This window comes from Primulina tabacum, chromosome 8 (assembly GCF_025594145.1).
Source record: "Primulina tabacum isolate GXHZ01 chromosome 8, ASM2559414v2, whole genome shotgun sequence".
NCBI lineage: Eukaryota > Viridiplantae > Streptophyta > Magnoliopsida > Lamiales > Gesneriaceae > Primulina > Primulina tabacum.
The window spans coordinates 2,161,949-2,180,028 of record NC_134557.1 but is presented as its reverse complement, the minus strand read 5'-3'; the positions used below and the strand labels follow the sequence as shown (position 1 = coordinate 2,180,028).

The window sequence follows — 18,080 nt, the reverse complement described above, 5'->3', positions numbered from 1 at the left end:
CAACTGACGCCTATTTTTTAAAATTAATTTCTCTGCTATAATTTCTGGTTCACTGAAGATGAGCAGAATTTCAAGAATTGTTCCCACTGATTATGTGCCTCCAGCATTTCTGGAGAATATCAACCCACGCCAGAGGACAAGCATAACCAGATAGATCTTCACACGTTTCAGATTTTTACACATTATTATTTATATATAATAATAACGGAACAAAACAAAACAAAACAAAACAAAACATAATTATTTCAGTCTTTAGCATCTTCAAGTCAGATTCTTAAAATATACTGTAATCATGGGAAAAGTGGGTGTCGGAAACAACCTATCAGCTGCTGTGTTGCTCCCGAGTCAAAGTGGGTGCGACTCGATACGGCGCTGTCGCAATGTGGTGAAGCCATTTCTTTCCATTCCAGAAACCCTCCGCTCCCTTCGTCTTTCTCAGCCAAAAGTTCGAGCATCATTCATTTCCTATGTCAAAGCTAAACCCGTAATTTTCATTCATCCATTCATGCAAATATCTCGTATACATATTGTTAAATTATCGGGCTTTAATTGATGTTCGCAAATATGGAAATTTAGTTCAACTGTTGAAAATAATTGTGGGATTAAATGCATTAACAACTTACATTTTGCTTCAATGCATGAACGCCTATCTGTTTAATTGAATAGTTAATTAGGGAATTTTAATTGAAATTCGGCCAATCTTGACCTAAAATATCTTCTTCTTCTTTTTTTGTTTTTCAGTTTGAAACAATTTACTAACATCACTGTGAATATCGAGTTATATACGTTGATACCTCAGGGAAGAACCCATCAAGATCCGGCCCAAACTCTCGGCCCATATCTAAGGCCCGCAGGTGAATGGCCCATAACAAGCCCAGGTATTCTCCTATAAATACCAGGTTTGAGCGTATGATTATGGATTCACTATTTTTTTCAGCAGCACCCTTAGCTGCTCTCCCCATATATCCTCAGTCACTGACTTGAGCGTCGGAGGGGCTACGCCAGGACACCCTCCTGGCACCCTCCTAACGGTCTTATTCGTGATTTCAGGCTCAGGGCAATTGCAAAACCTGCGTCTGGACTAGTGACACTTGCTGGAAGCGGACCCTAAATTTTCCGTGAGTATCATTTGGCGCCGTCTGTGAGAATATTTGAGTTGAGACGTAGAGATGGTAGGGAGGAGAGGGAGTAGAAGAGTTAACTCAGCGTCATCGCGTCCTCAGAGGGGACCCGAACAGTCTCAAGCTGAGACGAGGCAGGAACAACCCCATCAGGAGACAAGAACTGAACAACCTCGTCAAGAGACCAGGGTCGAGCAACCCCGTCCTAATGAAAATGTGGGGAACTTGACCCTGGAGCAGTTGGGTCAATTTATCACTCGGACAGTAGATGAGGCTATGAAGAGGAACCAAGAAGCTGTGTTCATTGAAGAGCAGGCCACTCGCCAGGAGCGAGAGAAAAATGTTGAGGGCCAGCAGAGCAGAATTGAAGAGACCCAGCCCCTCCCAAGCGAAGGGAATGCAGAGATTGGAGAGATGTGGAAGGAAATACGGATGTTGAGACAACAGGTGGGAAGTAGAGCGCCGGCCCCCAAGAAAGGAAGTCCTTTTTCGCTTTCCATTCTGAAAGAAGGACTTCCCCCGAGTTTCCGACAACCGAATGTTGGAGAATATGATGGACATACCGACCCCGAAGAGCATTTGGGGAGATTTGAGAATATGGCTCTGTTGCACCAATATTCAGATGGAGTCAGGTGTAGGGTTTTTCTGGGCACGTTGGTGAGGTCAGCCCAGCAGTGGTTTAACACTTTGCAGCCCAACTCTATACGTTCTTTTGAGGACTTCTCAGCTGTCTTTTTGCACCGATTTGCTAGCAGCAAGAGGCATCAGAAGAATTATTTGAGCCTGTTCGTGAAGAAATAGCAAGAGAATGAAACTTTACGATAATTTGTCCAGCGTTTCAACAGTCCAGCGCTGGAAATACCAGCGGCTACTCCTGACATCATGATAAGTGCCTTCACACATGGATTGAGGGGAGAAGAGTTTTTCAAGTCGCTGGTCAAGAAGCCCCCGTCAAGCTATGATGAACTGTTGGCTCGAGCTGAGAAATATGTAAACTTGGAAGATGCCCAACGGTACAGAAGGATGGATAACCGGCACGGAGGAAGTAGAGTTGAGGGAGTGGAGAAAGGAGGAAGGAAGAGGGGTGCGGGGGAAAGAGAAGAAGATAGAACTAGAAGTAGAGGACAATTCTCATCACATTTTCCCCTGGATAGGAGTCGTGACGAGGTGATGGAGGTGAGGGAGCCCGCGAGGAGGTGGGAGAAGTCACGAAGGGTTGAGTGCAGTGCTAGATTTCCTTCGCGGGACAGACGAGAAGGATCCGCATCCGGGAGTCGACCGAGGTCTCACCCGTCCCCTAGACGTGGTCAAGGCCCTCCATGGATAAATCAGGGGGTTGGGGAGCAGAGAGGGGAAGGTCGAGGTCAAGATGTCCTTCAGGAGCCCGTCGAACCAAGGAGGGGAACGAATGACGATAATCACCCTACGAGAGGAATGATTCATATGATCTCGGACGGTGCTACTTATGGAGGCTATGGGCGAGCTCGGAAAGCACATGGGAGAAGATTGGAGAACTTTGGGATATATAGTGGTGCAGACTTACCACAAGATCCCGTCATCAGCTTTGGGCCGAAAGACCTCCGAGGCGTTGTAAATCCACATAACGATGCCTTGGTGGTGACGGCCACCATTACCAATTATGATGTGGCAATGATATTTATTGATAATGGAAGCTCCTTGAACGTCTTGTTCAAGAGCACGTTGGATCAAATGAAGGTTGAAGAATTTGAGTTTGAGCCGGTCTCCACCCCGCTGTATGGGTTTGCAGGACATGCCATCCCGCCGCTGGGTCAGATTACTCTTCCCCTATCTTTGGGACGTGACTCTCGGCGGGTGACAAAGATGATAACATTTACCGTAGTGACTACTCCCTCATCGTATAATGGAATCCTAGGGCAGCCAGCCTTAAAGGATTTTAGAGTCGTAGCTTTCACTTATTATCAGAAGCTTAAGTTTCCTGTGGGAAAAGGAGATGAAGTCTTGTGCGGGGACCAAAAAGTCTCACGTCGTTGTTATGAAAGAATCGTGAAAGAAGAAGAAAAGAGAGGTCGCGAGCATTCGCACGGAAGCTTGAGCTCAGTCTTACAGTTGTAGAGTCATTCGCAGAAGCTTCTAAGTGGGTAACTTTGTCCTGTGGAGATACAAGAGGAGCAGAGAAGAAAGTTGGAGAATGCGCTGGTTAATGCTCTAAAGAGGCCCGGGAGCACTTAGCATCTTAGAGAATATTAATCTTGACTTGAATTTTGCTGTATTTCATTTCTGAATTTGTCTTATGTTTTGTGAGAAGTATTCTAATTATTAGTTGTATCGAAAAAGAATATGTTTTTTTTTGGATTAAACAGTAAGTTTGTTATAAAAAATTGAAAATTAGAATTCTTTTTTTTTTTTTTGCAAAAATTTACATTGTGGATTAGTTGAGCTTTCAAAAAAATTCGGTGCTTTTAAAGAAAAGTATAATTAATGTCATATATATGATTAGCTATATACTAATAGTATAAATTGTGTTTTAATTTTTAATCAATTAAATATTAGACGTAGTACTTTGAACACTAAACTTTTGCGGGACAAAAATGTCTACAATCAAATTGTTGATATTAACATTAACTTGCTAACTATTTCTAATTGTACCGATTCAGAAATGGTGAAATATAAATTTTTTTTAAAAAATTTTAAAGTTATTAGGGAACAAAACTATTACTTTTGAAAATTATATATACATACTCAGATACTTGCATAAGACTTACATTCATAACAACTAAATTTAAAATTATATATTCTTATTTTAAACATATGTCTATCTTACAATTTCCACCATAGTATATTAAATTTGAAGAATCGGTTCTAATTAGTCTAATTTTATATATGTAAAGGAAAATTTTTTAATAAATATTAAAATAAAACAACCAACAAATTAAAAAATCGTTTTATCAATACATTTTGGTTACGTTATTACTATTTTAGTTTCACAATGTATTATGGGAGCGAGAGAAAATGTGAATGTCTTCGAGCACATAAATTATGGTTATAAGCTATATGCCACATTCAAAATAAAAAAAAAAAATTGTATTGGTTAAATTTTTTTAGCTCATATTTATGTTCCTTATCATATGAGAAAATTTTGAATGCTCATATTATTTAACTTATGAATGAGATCAGTTGACAGTTGCACATATATGAAACTTTTGAAAAATAGTATATTTAATTTTAAAGTTAACGGATTTGTCATATAAATGCTTATAATAATATAATATATTATTTTTTAAGTAAAATAAAATAATAAATTACGTGTATATTTTTTTAAACTTATTTATATCATCATCATTGTAGTTATGTTTTAATTCAATATAAGCATAATATTATAATTATCTGCATACTTTAAAGCTCGTGCCGACTTAGATCAAGATTTAAACTTAGCAGTGACGTGATGATTATTTCTCATCATGTGTTGTTTACTGCATATATAACGGTATGAAGGGTATGTAATACATATTGCTATTAATATTTGGAACCGTCTATTATTGAGCATCTTTCATATACAGTATTTGAAAGGGCAATTATTTTAAGTAAACCTTATTCATTATTTGGTTTTGCATCCAGCCGTCCCACTATTTTTTTTTACCGTTTTGAATATGTACCATTCTTTTGCATAAATAACATTTTTATATACGATTTGAAAAGAAATTAATTTGAAGTAGATATTATGCATATTTTATTTAAATCAGTATCAAATATAGGTTTTAAAATAAGCGTTAATAAAATTGAAATGTAAAGAAAAAAAAATGAGCCGCGTGAATGTAGGCAAGTAATCGAGACTCATTTATAATCATGCAGAGGTCAAACTTTGTTTTAAGAAAACATTATGGCTTAAAATGAGCTTAAGATATATAGAGCATAAATATTAATAGCTATTTATTTTATTAAAACCGAAATATGTTTTTGCAAAAAAAATGTAATATTTTTATTTTAATTCGTAATTATATTAATATTTTTTTGCTAAATTTATAAATAAAAAATCGAAGTTATTATTCTTATTTTTATCTAAAACTTGGATCTTGAGATAAAAGCAAACATGTGAAAAATCATATATAGATTTTAACAGAAGAGGTAAAAGATTAACAAATAAAGCATCAGACAAGTACGCAAGTAATAAAACTGATTCTAGCTGAACTCTTGAATATATGATTTTAACGCATTATAATCGAGTTGAACTGAAGCTTTATTTAAAGAATAGATTCGTGATTTACGAGCTTATTCAGATTTTATTGAGTCTAAAATAGCTTAACAAAAATAAAGCTAAAATTTAAATAGCTATTAAAATTTGAATTAAATGTAGGGAAAATAGTATTCTTAGTTAAATCCATAATTTTAGTGGAATAAAGAAATTTTGTAAATTAATTTATAATTGTTATAAATAAAAGTTTAAAATATATATATATATATATATAGATGATTAATTAGACTACGAATGAACCATTGAAGGATAAAATATAAGTATTAAAAAAGAGAATATAAATTAATAAATAAAGGCACATACAAGTAGGCAAGTAATCGAGGTGAGCTGAGCCGAAATGGATTATCGAGTATATGAGTTGGATGTATTTATAATCAAGATGAGTTCATTTTTTGTTTAAAGAATATATTCATGGCTACGAGTTTGTTATAGTTGTTGTCAAGCCTAACTGAGATTAAGAAATATAAATCATAATATAAATTGTCATCTAATATTTAAAAATTGTAATATACCAGATTATTATATAGTGTTCAAATAGTTACTAAATTGCCAAAACCTTTGTCACTAATGTCATTATTGTTTATTGTAACAATAATTATGACTTCAAATTGTGAATTTACATCTATGTCCTTATCTTCATTAAATAATATTCATAAATACATGTAACTTTATTTGTTTTTTTCCATCTGTTATTTAATGGAATCTAAACTAATTTGAAGAAAAAAAATTTAGATTCCATTTATTATGATAAAATTTGCACTCCATTATTTTAATAACCTTATATCTTTAATGAAATTTAAAATGATGACAATAATAATTTTTTTTCCCTAGATATTAATGATTTCTAAAATATATTGAAGTAAAATGATATGTATTTACCTTTTTAGCGTTAAAAATTTAGCTATCATTTTTTTAGAATGAAATGTAAATTTATCTTCCATTATTTTTAAATAAATTTGCATTCATTTTTATTTTAAAAATATTTGTACTTCTTTAATAAAATTTAAAATAATATTAATAATAAATACATATTTTTTTGTTCTCTCATCTATTAGTGAATTCTAAAATAAATTGAATAAAAAAACTCCGTTCACTACTTATTGAAATGAAATTCACACTCTATGTTTTTTTAAATAACTATATTTTTATTGAAATTTATAATGAATAGAAAAATAATGAAATTTACCTTCTATTTTTCAAAAAATAACTATATTCTTGTCATGTCCATTTGTTTGATTTCAATATTACAAATAATAAGAATACAATTTTTTCCCTAGAAATATAATACAATTTTAATGAGCCATTACTATATTAAACAATATTTTTACCTCGACTCGATTATAAACACATCAAATTCAAAGATTCAATAATCTGGCTCGCCTAAGCTCGATTGCGTGGCTACTTGTATGTAACTTTATTTATCTATTTCTTACGCTTCTTTTAAAATAAATAATTTATCACTAAAATGTATGTTAGTAAGCTCATGGGTCAACTATTAGAAAATTATTTTTTTTATAGTTTTGATATTTGCTTTGTATATTTCACGCTTTTACTTATAACAAATTTAAAAAAATCTATTAAATTTATTTATTAGAATAAAATTACAAATTAAATAAAATTATAATATTTTTATTCTAAATATGTAATACAATTTTTAATGATTAGATGACTATTTAAATTATTATTTATTTATATTTCTTAATCTCATTTAGGCTTGACAACAACTCAAAGAAAATCGTGATCCATGAATATATTCTTTAAACAAAAAATGATTTAATCTTGATTATAAATACATACAACTCAAATACTCATAGTTCGGTTCATTTAGCTCATCTCGATTACTTATCTACTTGTATGTTCCTTTATTTATACATTTTTATATTCTTTTTTTAAACTTATATTTTATCGTTCAATGGTTCGTTCGTAGGCTATTTAATCATCTGTTATATTTTATATATATTTTACACTTTTATTTATAACAATTATATAATAATTTGTAAAATTTATATATTATACTAAAATTATGAATTTAACTAAGAATACTATTTTCGCTACATTTAATTCAAATTTTAATGGCTATTAAATTTATGATTTATATTTGTTACGCTAATTTAGTCCCGATAAAATCTTAAAAATCTCGAAAGTCATGAATATTTTCTTTAAATAAATGATCAGATCAACTACATTATAAACGAATCAAAATCATAATTCAATAATTCAGCTAGAATCAGTTTGATTACTTGCCTACTCGTCCGATGCTTTATTTGTTAACATTTTGCCTCCTCTTTTAAATTCTATATATGATTTTTCACATGTTCGTTGTTATCTCAAGATCCAAGTATTAGATAAAAATAATAATAAATACACCGATATTTCATTTATATATTTGGCATAAAAATATAACAGAATTAATTAAATTTATTTTAAAAAATTTACAAATTAAAATAGGAAAATTATATTTCTTTTCAAAAATATGATTCTGTTTTAATAAAATAAATATCTATTTAAATTTATGATTTATATTTCTTAAGCTCATTTTGAGCCATGATATATTCTTAAAACAAAGTTTGACTTCAGCACGCTTATAAATGAATCAAACTCAAACATTATAAACATCGGTTCCGCTCATCTCGAGTACTTGCCTACATTAACGTCGCTTCATTTTTTTTCCCCTTTCATTTTTTTAACTCTTCTTTTAAAACCTATATTTGATACTAATTAAACATAAATTATGCATAATCTCTACTTCAATATAATGTCTATTCACATCCTATATATAAATTATACTTATGTAGAAGATTGGTACATATTCAAAACATTAAACAAAGTTAATGGGACTCTTGGATGCAAAACCAAACAATGAATGAAGTTTACTTAAAAACATTGACCGTTGCTCAATTATTGGAATTGGATGGTCCCAACAATCAATAAATATATGTATTACATACAATTTTTAACGTTATGTAGAAAACGTTTATTTACATAATTAATACATTTATGCTACTTTATTTTGTGGAATTGATTAACCATTGTGTTCGCAACCCTGCTACATATAAATATCAATTATAAGTTGGCACCAATTACAGCATCCCATTCGATTCATTGCAAACATCCAATTTATTCTCACATGGTCAAACCCAACAGCTCCAAACACATACAAGAAACGCATATGGCTACACCCAACGTTGTCATGATTAAAGATCTTAAGGAAAATCAATCTGATGTCGTCATCGAAGCTCTCGTTCTTCGACAAGGCTATGAAACCGAAACAAATAAAGGTTCCACAGGAATCAGAAAGTCGATACTCATTGACAAGCAGGTATGTAATTTAAATATGATTCCGACCACACATCGTAATATCGTCACCTATATCAAAATAGGAACATCTTCACAATCTTTTTCATCTTCGCTTAACTGATATCAACATCATCTTAATATATATTTTTGGTAACAATACTTTATCCTTTATTTGTGTTATCATTTGCTTTCTGTTTATTTGTAGGGAAATATGATTTACGCTATTATGTTCTCGAATGTGATCTCTCAATTTAAGACCTTGTTGCACACCAATAAAACCTACTTGATTTGTAATCCACTGGTGAAGAAAATAAACTTCAACTATGTTAATGTCAACCCGAGCATCGAACTTACTATCCAAACAAGCTCTGTGATTACTGAATTTCAAGCTATTCGACCAACACTGCCAATGGGTATCAACTTCAAGAGATTTAATGAAATCACTCCTAAGCTTAATGCAAATGAAGACCAACATAAGATTCATATTCCACAATTATTTCGAATTGTTTTCAAAAAAATGCTTCATTAACTTTGTGCTAACTTTGCAGATATAATTGGTTTTGTCAAAAACGTTCGACCACTTCGTAATTTCACGAGACCGAAGAACGGAACAATTGGACATTTAAGAGATATTGTCCTCATGAATGAACGGTTATTGATGATAAACGATGACTAAATACACCTACAAAAATCCTTTTCTTTGCTACTGTTCTTTACCCATTTTCAGGTGCACACTTATAATGGTTATATTTTCAACAGGTACGAAACTATAGATATTGGCTTGTGGGATGATTTAGCTGTCAATGAAGGCCAGTTGATGAAAAAAAATGAGGATCTTGCACCTATTGCGGCTATATGCAACCTTAGAATGCAAACACACAATAGTTATACTAACCATCGACTCTCTTTATTGTTTCATCATGCTTACAAATAATAACTTTCATTTATACTCTCGATGTTAGATGTTTCTCAATTGAAATCTACACCAACAACATATGTTATACTCAATCCACAATGCTCCAGAGCAATTGAACTTACCGAATGGTAAGATCACTTTTAATATCTCTTCATCGTGAAGCATTGCATCTATTTTAGCTATGTTTCAAGCTCATATTCTTTTGCGCCGAGCTAATATATGTATCTAAAAGAAACGATTCTTTCGCGTGTCATGTAGAAGATTTAGAACATTTATATTTTGTTACTCAATGATATATTCCCGGTCTTCATTTATGTTATTACATAACGGGATATAAATATCAGGTTGCACGCGACTGACACTATACATGGAGTGAATGAACTTTGGACCAAGAAAAAGTTTGCTGAAGCAGTCGAAGTAACTCTAGAACAACTTGCCAAAAAAAGGAACATGCTGACTGAGGTATTATTTGTTTCAGATTCATTGCATCATATTTGTAATGCCCTAGATTTGACGACTGTCCTCACTGTACCAAGATGAGTCTTTCCAGCGTGCTTATGTCCTCACTCACACGCACCCTGGGAAACTTCCCAGGAGGTCACCCATCCCTAAAATTTTCCCAAGTCAAGCACACTTAACTTTGGAGTTTTTATGTGATGAGCTACCGAAAAGAAGATGCACCTTCGTGATATGAGTACTACCAATCAAATCTTTTAAGCTTTCTTCAACTGTACAGTTCATTACATTGAACAGTCTCGGAATCCCTCTCATTCCCGTGTGGGATCGGTTCATGTTCCCTCCACCTAGAAGCCTGCCAGGAGCCGCTCATTGTCCGTGCAACCTCATGGCACCGGCGATCACCCCTCGCCATCTTCGGCCCCAGGCCTTACAAGCCCACCAGCTTCCGCTTGGTTCGTCCCCGAACCACACCGTACTAAGAGAGGTCGGCTCTGATACCAACTGTAACGCCCTAGATTTGACGACTGTCCTCACTGTACCAAGACGAGTCTTTCCAGCGTGTTTATGTCCTCACTCACAAGCACCCTGGAAAACTTCCCAGGAGGTCACCCATCCCAAAATTTCCCCAAGTCAAGCACGCTTAACTTTGGAGTTCTTATGTGATGAGCTACCGAAAAGAAAATGCACCTTCGTGATATGAGTAGTACCAATCAAATCTTTTAAGCCTTCTTCAACTGTACAGTCCATTACATTGAACAGTCTCGGAATCTCTCTCATTCTCGTGTGGGATCGGTTCATTCATGTTCCCTCCACCTAGAAGCCTGTCAGGAGCCGCTCATTGTCCGTGCAACCTCATGGCACCGGCGATCACCCCTCGCCATCTTCGGCCCCAGGCCTCACAATATTAACCACTTCTTATATCTTAACTATGAAATCAACGAATACTACAACTACATTACTGCACATAAAGAATAAAAATATGTTGACGAGTTTGTACAAAGCAGCGGGGAAATTCAGCTACTGACTTGGTCAATCTCATTTTTTATGTACTTGCGTTTATCAATTCTATTTTAACTATTTAAATTACATTATAGATCACCAAGAATAAGAACCAAATTTCTACGTACTTTCATTAATTCTTCAACGTTTATGATGACCCTTGTTCACTTATATCAACTTTGTGCTCTCGAAATATTATGCATGAAAATATAAAACATCATAAAAAAATATATGAACAAAATAACTAAATATGCTCTCTCTTTTTTTTTTAGAACAACTACTACTGTGTTCAGGGAAGAATAAAGAAGTTCGAAAACAACTCATCTCTATTTTATGATGCGTGCAACCATTGTAACAAATCTACCACAAAGACAACAAGTGGAATGTCTTGCTTTGACTGTACAAATATACCCATTGAAATAGTTCCAAGGTTTTAATTAACTCTACTTTCAATCTTTGTTAAATATATCCTGATTACTACATACAATGATGCATCTATTATATACGATCTCAGGTATAAACTTAGTGTGTTTATTGAAGATGGAACTGTCATCGCAAAAGTAATTATGTTTGGAGAAATTGTTACAATGTTCATTGGCTGTCCTGTTGAAGAATTCATCAAAACCCGCAATAAGGTAGGAAATAATACGTATAAAATACGTTTACTACTTATCAGAAATGAAAAAAACATTTTTACATCATCATATCATTTGCAAGTATGTAATATAATGTTTATAAATCTCACATATGGTGCAGAACATCGATGATATCATCACTCCTAACATAGAAAGCCATAGATTTCTGTTAAAATTGGACAGGACTGTCACAAACAGTGAAGACATGATTTCAATAATTGCTGAAAGTGTTCAAAAACCACGCTCGATTAACTCCAAAAATATCCCAACAAAAAAACAGAGATCGTTAAGACGGCTAAATAATGCAAGCAAAGATAGAGCAAAGAGCTATGCTTCCACATCTTCGAAGAGAAACGTTCCCATTACAAGTGAATCACACGACATCAATATAGAATGTGAGGACGACGAGCTTCTTAAGGAGTATACAAAACGAATTAAGTGACGGACTTCATGCAAAAAAACGAACACTGCTTCTATGACAACTAAATAAAGGAGACGTTATGAGATTTCTTATTGTGTTATCAACACTCATTTAACTTTTTTATAGTACTCGTTTCACTTTTTATTTAACTACTTTTTATACTCTTTGTCTTATTGGTATGAATTCAACATCTGATATCATATAATTAGTTATAAAAATATTTTGTTCTATTGTCTTAAAAAAATCTCGGTTTCCTTATTATCACACGTGCAACGCACGTACATCTTCATAGTGTGTGTGTATATATATATATATATATATATATATATGATCAGGATGATCTAATATGTTTTTATTTGTGAGACGGGTCATCTATCTCAATATTTACATTAAAAATTAATATTTTTAAGATAAAAAATAATATTTTTCATAGATGACCTAAATAGAATATTTGCCTCAAAAAATTGATATGTGAGACAATCTCACGTAAATTTATATATATATATATATATATATATATATATATATATATGTCTGTTATATAAATTGATTTATTATTGCATATTTGTGAGTTTCTACATTTTATTCTTGTGCCTATAAAAATATTAAAAATATAGTTTTTCTCTCTTTATTATTTTATTTAATTTATAATTATTTTAATATTGTTAAGATGTTCATAGATAGATGAACTCATATTTAGTTAATTTATAGATAAAGTAGAAGAAAACTATCGTTTAATCAAATATATTGATCAAATCATTATACATACATACGCACACGATATATTTATTATTCACAACCCCTGAAAATGTCATTTATGATTTATCCCAAAATTACTTTCTTAACACTACAAAAATAGTAGAAAAATATTAGAAGCATTAAACTAAACAAATTATCAGAAGACTTAATTACTTATTTTCTAATCTTATAAGTTCCTTTATATCTTTTTATCCGATAATATTCAAAAATTAAACTCTTTTTAAGAATTCATAAATATAAGGAAACAGCCTCCAATTACCAGCCAACAGAAGAATCACATCCAAATGTAATTAAGTAAATTATATTTGCTACAGAAAAATCACACGTCCTTATGGGTCGGGTTGTTAGTCCATTGAATACAACATATATCCTGAAATATATTAAATTTAATTTAGTTTTCACGTTTCATGTGCCTAATATTCCAAACAAACTCGAATTTTCCATTGTCAATCAAAAATATTTAATTATTCTATTGTCCTTTAATCATATAATACACTAGATTTTTAAAATTTTAAAATATTTGCAAAGCATTAAAATCAATGAATTTTTTTCAAGGCAAAAATTTGTGTGAAACGATTTCACGTGTCATATTTTGTGAGACAAATTTTTTATTTTAGTAATCCATGAAAAAGTATTACTTTTTATGCTAAGAGTATTACTTTTTATTGTGAATATAGTTAAAATTGACTCGTCTCACGGATAAAGATTAGTAAGATCGTAGAGAACTGCTGTTTTTTCAATGTAAGAGCAAACATCAATGTATCATTATTTGTTTTCTAAAAGCACATTTTTAAATTAAAAAACAAATCCCCAAATGTCCCAAAATGAATTATTAGAAACTATGCCTAGAATTCCTTATTGGCTAAGGTATTAAAAGGACAAAGAAAACCCAAAAATGAATTATTCGTTTACACTAACATACGTATGATCCTAATCAAGTAAATTAATGTAATCTTGATAACTCCACATTAAAAATTAAAAAATAAAAAGTCAATTTAAAGACAATTCCACGAAGCAACTCTACCTTACGAACCCCGGAAGAAACACTTTCAAGAACAATTCAATTCTTGAAAACATTCCCCATTAATTAAATCTTCCCATCAAAAGGCATAAACTTTTCTTGAATCCCATCATCATTCTTCACAGATTCACCGCTTCTCCATACTGTAATGTTACCGTCATTAATCTTCAAATCACCTGCTGCTGCAGCTGATGTAATCTCTTGATTACGAAAATCACTAAGATAATTTCCAAAATCGATGGATCCATTGGCTTCGAATCGATGACCGTGGAGGGAAGGATTTAAGCTAGAATTATGATGATGTTGCAGGTTCAATAGAGCTTGGTCAGAATTAAGTAGTGGAGAATTGTTTGGATTATTTGAACTTATATCACCAAGAACAGCAGCAGAGTTGGTTTTGTTAATAGTGGTGACTATATTAGTGGTGGAAACTATAGCATCAATCATCGTGGCATTAAATATAGACGGAGAAGAAGAAGAGGAAGAGAACGCTGGTACGATATTCTGTGGTATTGGGGGCCTGAGAGAATAAAGAGGGCCGAGTCCATCAAAATGAGCGGTAGGCCTGAGAGCCGAGGCGCCAGAAAGAAGATTCATTCGACGAGAATATGGGGAACCCGGAAAGGGAGCCGTAGGGATCCCGGTAAATTCCTGCACCATTTGCCGAAAGTTGGTGGTATCAGTGGTTAGAACAGTAGTAGGAGCTCGACGCGAGGCCCGAGTCCTCTTTTTCGGGTTCTTGGTAACCTCGGGCAGCGAAGAGGGCCGCGCGGCGTTGGCTTGTGAGCTTGCCTGCAGGGACTGGTTTCTTAAGGTGTCAGTACTATTGGCTTCAGATCTTAAGCCTGCAGGCCAAATCATACCATCACTAATATTTATATTATTGTACTGAAAATTGGGAGTTGATGGTGGGTAGAGATAAAGATTTTGCGCAGATGGAATTATATGAGAATTATTATAATAAGAAGCAGGATTTTGTTGAGGGAGAGACGGTGGGTGTGGACTCGAGGTTAATGAAGTAAAATTTGGTGGGTTTTTATTGTAGAAAGAAGAAATGGATTCGGAGCGGGAATCGTATTCTTCATCACCTCCACCACTGCTTGAGGATTGAATACTGCCACCACTGTTTCCAGAAGCCATCCAACAGTAGCACCCTTTTATCTTTAACAACCGAAGAAAATAGATTTACGACAAATAATAGATCATGGTAAAATTAGCTAGCTAACAAAGTAAATGCATGAAGGGTTCGAATCCCAAAGGGAAAACAAAAGTGATCACACAGAATACCATGAACAGATAGAAGGAAAGAAAACAAGAAGTCAAATATCATTGATAATTTGGAGGAAGATCGAGGGTACTTGCCTGCCCCTCGCAGTAGTAGGGTTTAAAGAAGAAACAGAAAAAGAAAGAAAGGAGGTGAGACAAAAGAGTGATACATATGTGTGTGAGAATCGGGAAGAAATCGAAGCAGAAGCTGGTAGTTGAGGATGATTATTATTAAAAAAGATTGTCAGTATAGATTTGGTGAATATGGTGAATATTGTGGGGTATATGGAGGCAGTGGAGAAGATGAAAGCCGCTGGCCCGCTGGGGTAGGTGGCGACGGGTCAAACTCAATCACGTACAACTCACACAGCCGCACACGCAAGAAAGTGAGAGAAGATGGTTGGCCATTGTTTCAGTGTGAAACCAAGAAAACTAGTAAAACATAATTAGTAATTATTGAGGGGATTAGTTATTAGTATTGGTGGTTAGGTTAACAAACAACCTTAATCAAGGAGCTTAGGCTAATTTATATATTGATTCACAGGTGCTAGCTAGGAACTTAATCAAAAGCTGATGCATCCGTGTATAAATAAAGCTTTGGCAAAAACTTGTGTGAGACAGATCTCTTATTTGGGTCATCTATGAAAAATTATTATTTTTTATGCTAAGAGTATTACTTTTTATTGTGAATATCGTTATGATTAATCCGTCTCACATATTAAGATTCGTGAGACCTCTCACAAGAGACCTACTCTAAAACTTTTACCTTTCACATATATCCTGTAAAAAAATTATAATTGCATTAATATGTAATTTCAAAATTTTAAGTTTGGCATATTGCACGGATAATATAATATATATAATAATATAAAGATATGAATATTACACGTTTTTCTCACACAACCATATAGCAAGACACAAAACGACTTGTGTGTATCAAATAACAAAACACACACGTATGTGTACATATATGTATGTATGTGTTTTAGTGTGTTTGTGTGTGTGTGTGTGTATATATATAATTTATATCTTTAAAAAATAAATTTTAGACGAAACATTAACTTTTTTAAGAAAAACCTTTGATTTTAATAAGATATATATTATTAAATATTTAATGAATAACTTGGAATGGTTTGAACAATAATCCGATTTGAACTCCAATCAATTATTATTATTGTGCGTTAAATCCAAAACATATATATATATATAGTTTTATTATGATGCACATTTTTAATATTCACTTATATAAATATCGATAAGATGATATATGTTTATTAGATATATAATTTTAAGTGAACACTGAAGTGTGCCGAATTAAATAAAAAAGATAATGCCATATTATAACTAAAATGATGTCATGACTTGAACAAAAATCCAATATGGCCAACCCCCACTAAATTTTGGAAAATAAATATATATCGTACTCGAAATTATTCGTTGGCATATTATTTATAAAATAAAAGAGTGATTGTAATTTCAACAAGGCATGCAAAAGAGCAATTTAATTTATTGACAATTACCAAATTAAATTATACAGAATTAAGACATACAATCGATTTTGAAACAATAAATATGGTTATATAAAATATATTATTCTCGTAAGGTATAAACTATTTACATTTTTAAATTTATGGTAAAATAAAGGATGATATTGTAAATTGGAAAAGGATATGTGTGATTGTCGCTAATATAGATAATAATAGAGCTGATTTATTTACAGTGCTGAGTTATATAAATATTATATTCATATGAAATATTAACAAATTAATTTAAATTGTTCAACAAAATATTATCTCAATTGCGTCAAGTGGTATTGGGCCTTTGGGCTGAGGTGGCGAGGGATTATATAGTTCCACTTTGGGCCGACCAAAGAAGGCCTTGAAAGCTTAATTTAGTATAGTAATTAGACATCGTTTGATTGGTGTTATAAGATAAGTAAATTATATTATATAATAAGAATTATTATAAAATAAAAAATAATAATAAATAACACGTTATGATAAATTATATGATATTTTACATGATTTAACTTCCTTGATTATTTTTATTAATTATATTACGATTACTAAAATTTCATCCTCATATACTAATTAATAATATATTCTTAAAATGATTAAATAAATAAATAAAATTTTTAGAATTAATTTATTTAAAAATGTATAAATAAAATTAAAATATTATATTTTATTAAATTTTCATTAATTTAAATTTCCGAAAACAACTAAAAAATTGATTAATATTATTAAAAAATAATTAAAATTTGATAATAACATAAATATACATTTATCGTGATAATTAAATAATAATACAAATTTGAATATAAAATAATGATTAACAACAATTATAATATTATGGTTATAAATAATATAATAATAATTATAATATGATCAATAATAATTAAATTATTTATAATGTTAGTCTAATTAAAAATTATATTTAAATATTATTAAATTTGTTTAATTTATTATTATTTTAAACTTTAGGATATTAAAGAAAAATTTAAATTAATCAAACATCATCATTTTTCCCATAAAAGATTATATAATCATCAATAAAAAGATAATAATTCAAACAGTGCGGCCGGGTGGGGGTGAATCTATCACAATCTCCAAATATTTAATGAGAAAGTTTCGTCCAATTATGTCGGTAAATAAAGCAAAACATAATGCACAATCTTTGTGTTGTTAAAAAGCAGATTTAATTGAAAAAATAAACCAATTAAAAGGTGATCATATCTCAACTATGCTACCCAATAATAGTTCTATTTTTTTATTTTAAAAAAAACATAAAAAAGAAGAATTCATATTGAATTTGTAAAATTCGTTCTCAGATTATAAAAAAAAAGGTGCGTAATTTTTATTTATTTATTTAGTAACATAGTTTAGATAAGAGATCAAATAATTAATCGTTTTGTGTGGCCACATTTGGTTGGAAGCATTAGGCAAAATTAATTAG

General features: G+C 31.8%; 3 protein-coding genes across 4 annotated transcripts; 2 read left to right on the top strand and 1 right to left on the bottom strand.

Moving 5' to 3' along the window:
• The first annotated feature begins 80 nt into the window (after positions 1 to 80).
• LOC142552836 (uncharacterized) lies at positions 81 to 3,438 on the top strand. Of its 2 annotated transcripts, none has more exons than XM_075662698.1 (2): positions 81 to 484; positions 800 to 3,438. In XM_075662698.1, exon 2 carries the CDS (start codon positions 2,004 to 2,006, stop codon positions 3,213 to 3,215), a length of 1,212 nt encoding a protein of 403 aa, XP_075518813.1. In that variant the 5' UTR covers positions 81 to 484; positions 800 to 2,003; the 3' UTR covers positions 3,216 to 3,438. The 2 variants fall into 2 exon arrangements, with proteins under 2 accessions (XP_075518813.1, XP_075518812.1); XM_075662697.1 differs by having other exon boundaries at positions 742 to 3,438.
• A 5,083-nt stretch (positions 3,439 to 8,521) lies between these two features.
• LOC142554283 (replication protein A 70 kDa DNA-binding subunit B-like) lies at positions 8,522 to 12,100 on the top strand. Its single transcript, XM_075664967.1, has 9 exons — positions 8,522 to 8,671; positions 8,855 to 9,062; positions 9,198 to 9,300; positions 9,409 to 9,533; positions 9,612 to 9,693; positions 9,910 to 10,027; positions 11,296 to 11,453; positions 11,538 to 11,658; positions 11,780 to 12,100. Exons 1-9 carry the CDS (start codon positions 8,522 to 8,524, stop codon positions 12,098 to 12,100), a joined length of 1,386 nt encoding a protein of 461 aa, XP_075521082.1.
• A 1,659-nt stretch (positions 12,101 to 13,759) lies between these two features.
• Positions 13,760 to 15,597, bottom strand: LOC142552835 (uncharacterized). Its single transcript, XM_075662696.1, has one exon. It carries the CDS (start codon positions 14,997 to 14,999, stop codon positions 13,926 to 13,928), a length of 1,074 nt encoding a protein of 357 aa, XP_075518811.1. The 5' UTR covers positions 15,000 to 15,597; the 3' UTR covers positions 13,760 to 13,925.
• Between the last annotated feature and the right edge of the window lie 2,483 nt (positions 15,598 to 18,080).

Coding starts and splice junctions, on each gene's coding strand:
- LOC142552836 (XM_075662698.1), top strand. CDS start 2,004: ATGATAAGTGCCTTCACACATGGATTGAGGGGAGAAGAGTTTTTCAAG.
- LOC142554283 (XM_075664967.1), top strand. CDS start 8,522: ATGGCTACACCCAACGTTGTCATGATTAAAGATCTTAAGGAAAATCAA. Junction 8,672..8,854: donor CGATACTCATTGACAAGCAG/GTATGTAATTTA, acceptor GTTTATTTGTAG/GGAAATATGATTTACGCTAT. Junction 9,301..9,408: donor ATTGTCCTCATGAATGAACG/GTTATTGATGAT, acceptor TATTTTCAACAG/GTACGAAACTATAGATATTG.
- LOC142552835 (XM_075662696.1), bottom strand. CDS start 14,999: ATGGCTTCTGGAAACAGTGGTGGCAGTATTCAATCCTCAAGCAGTGGT.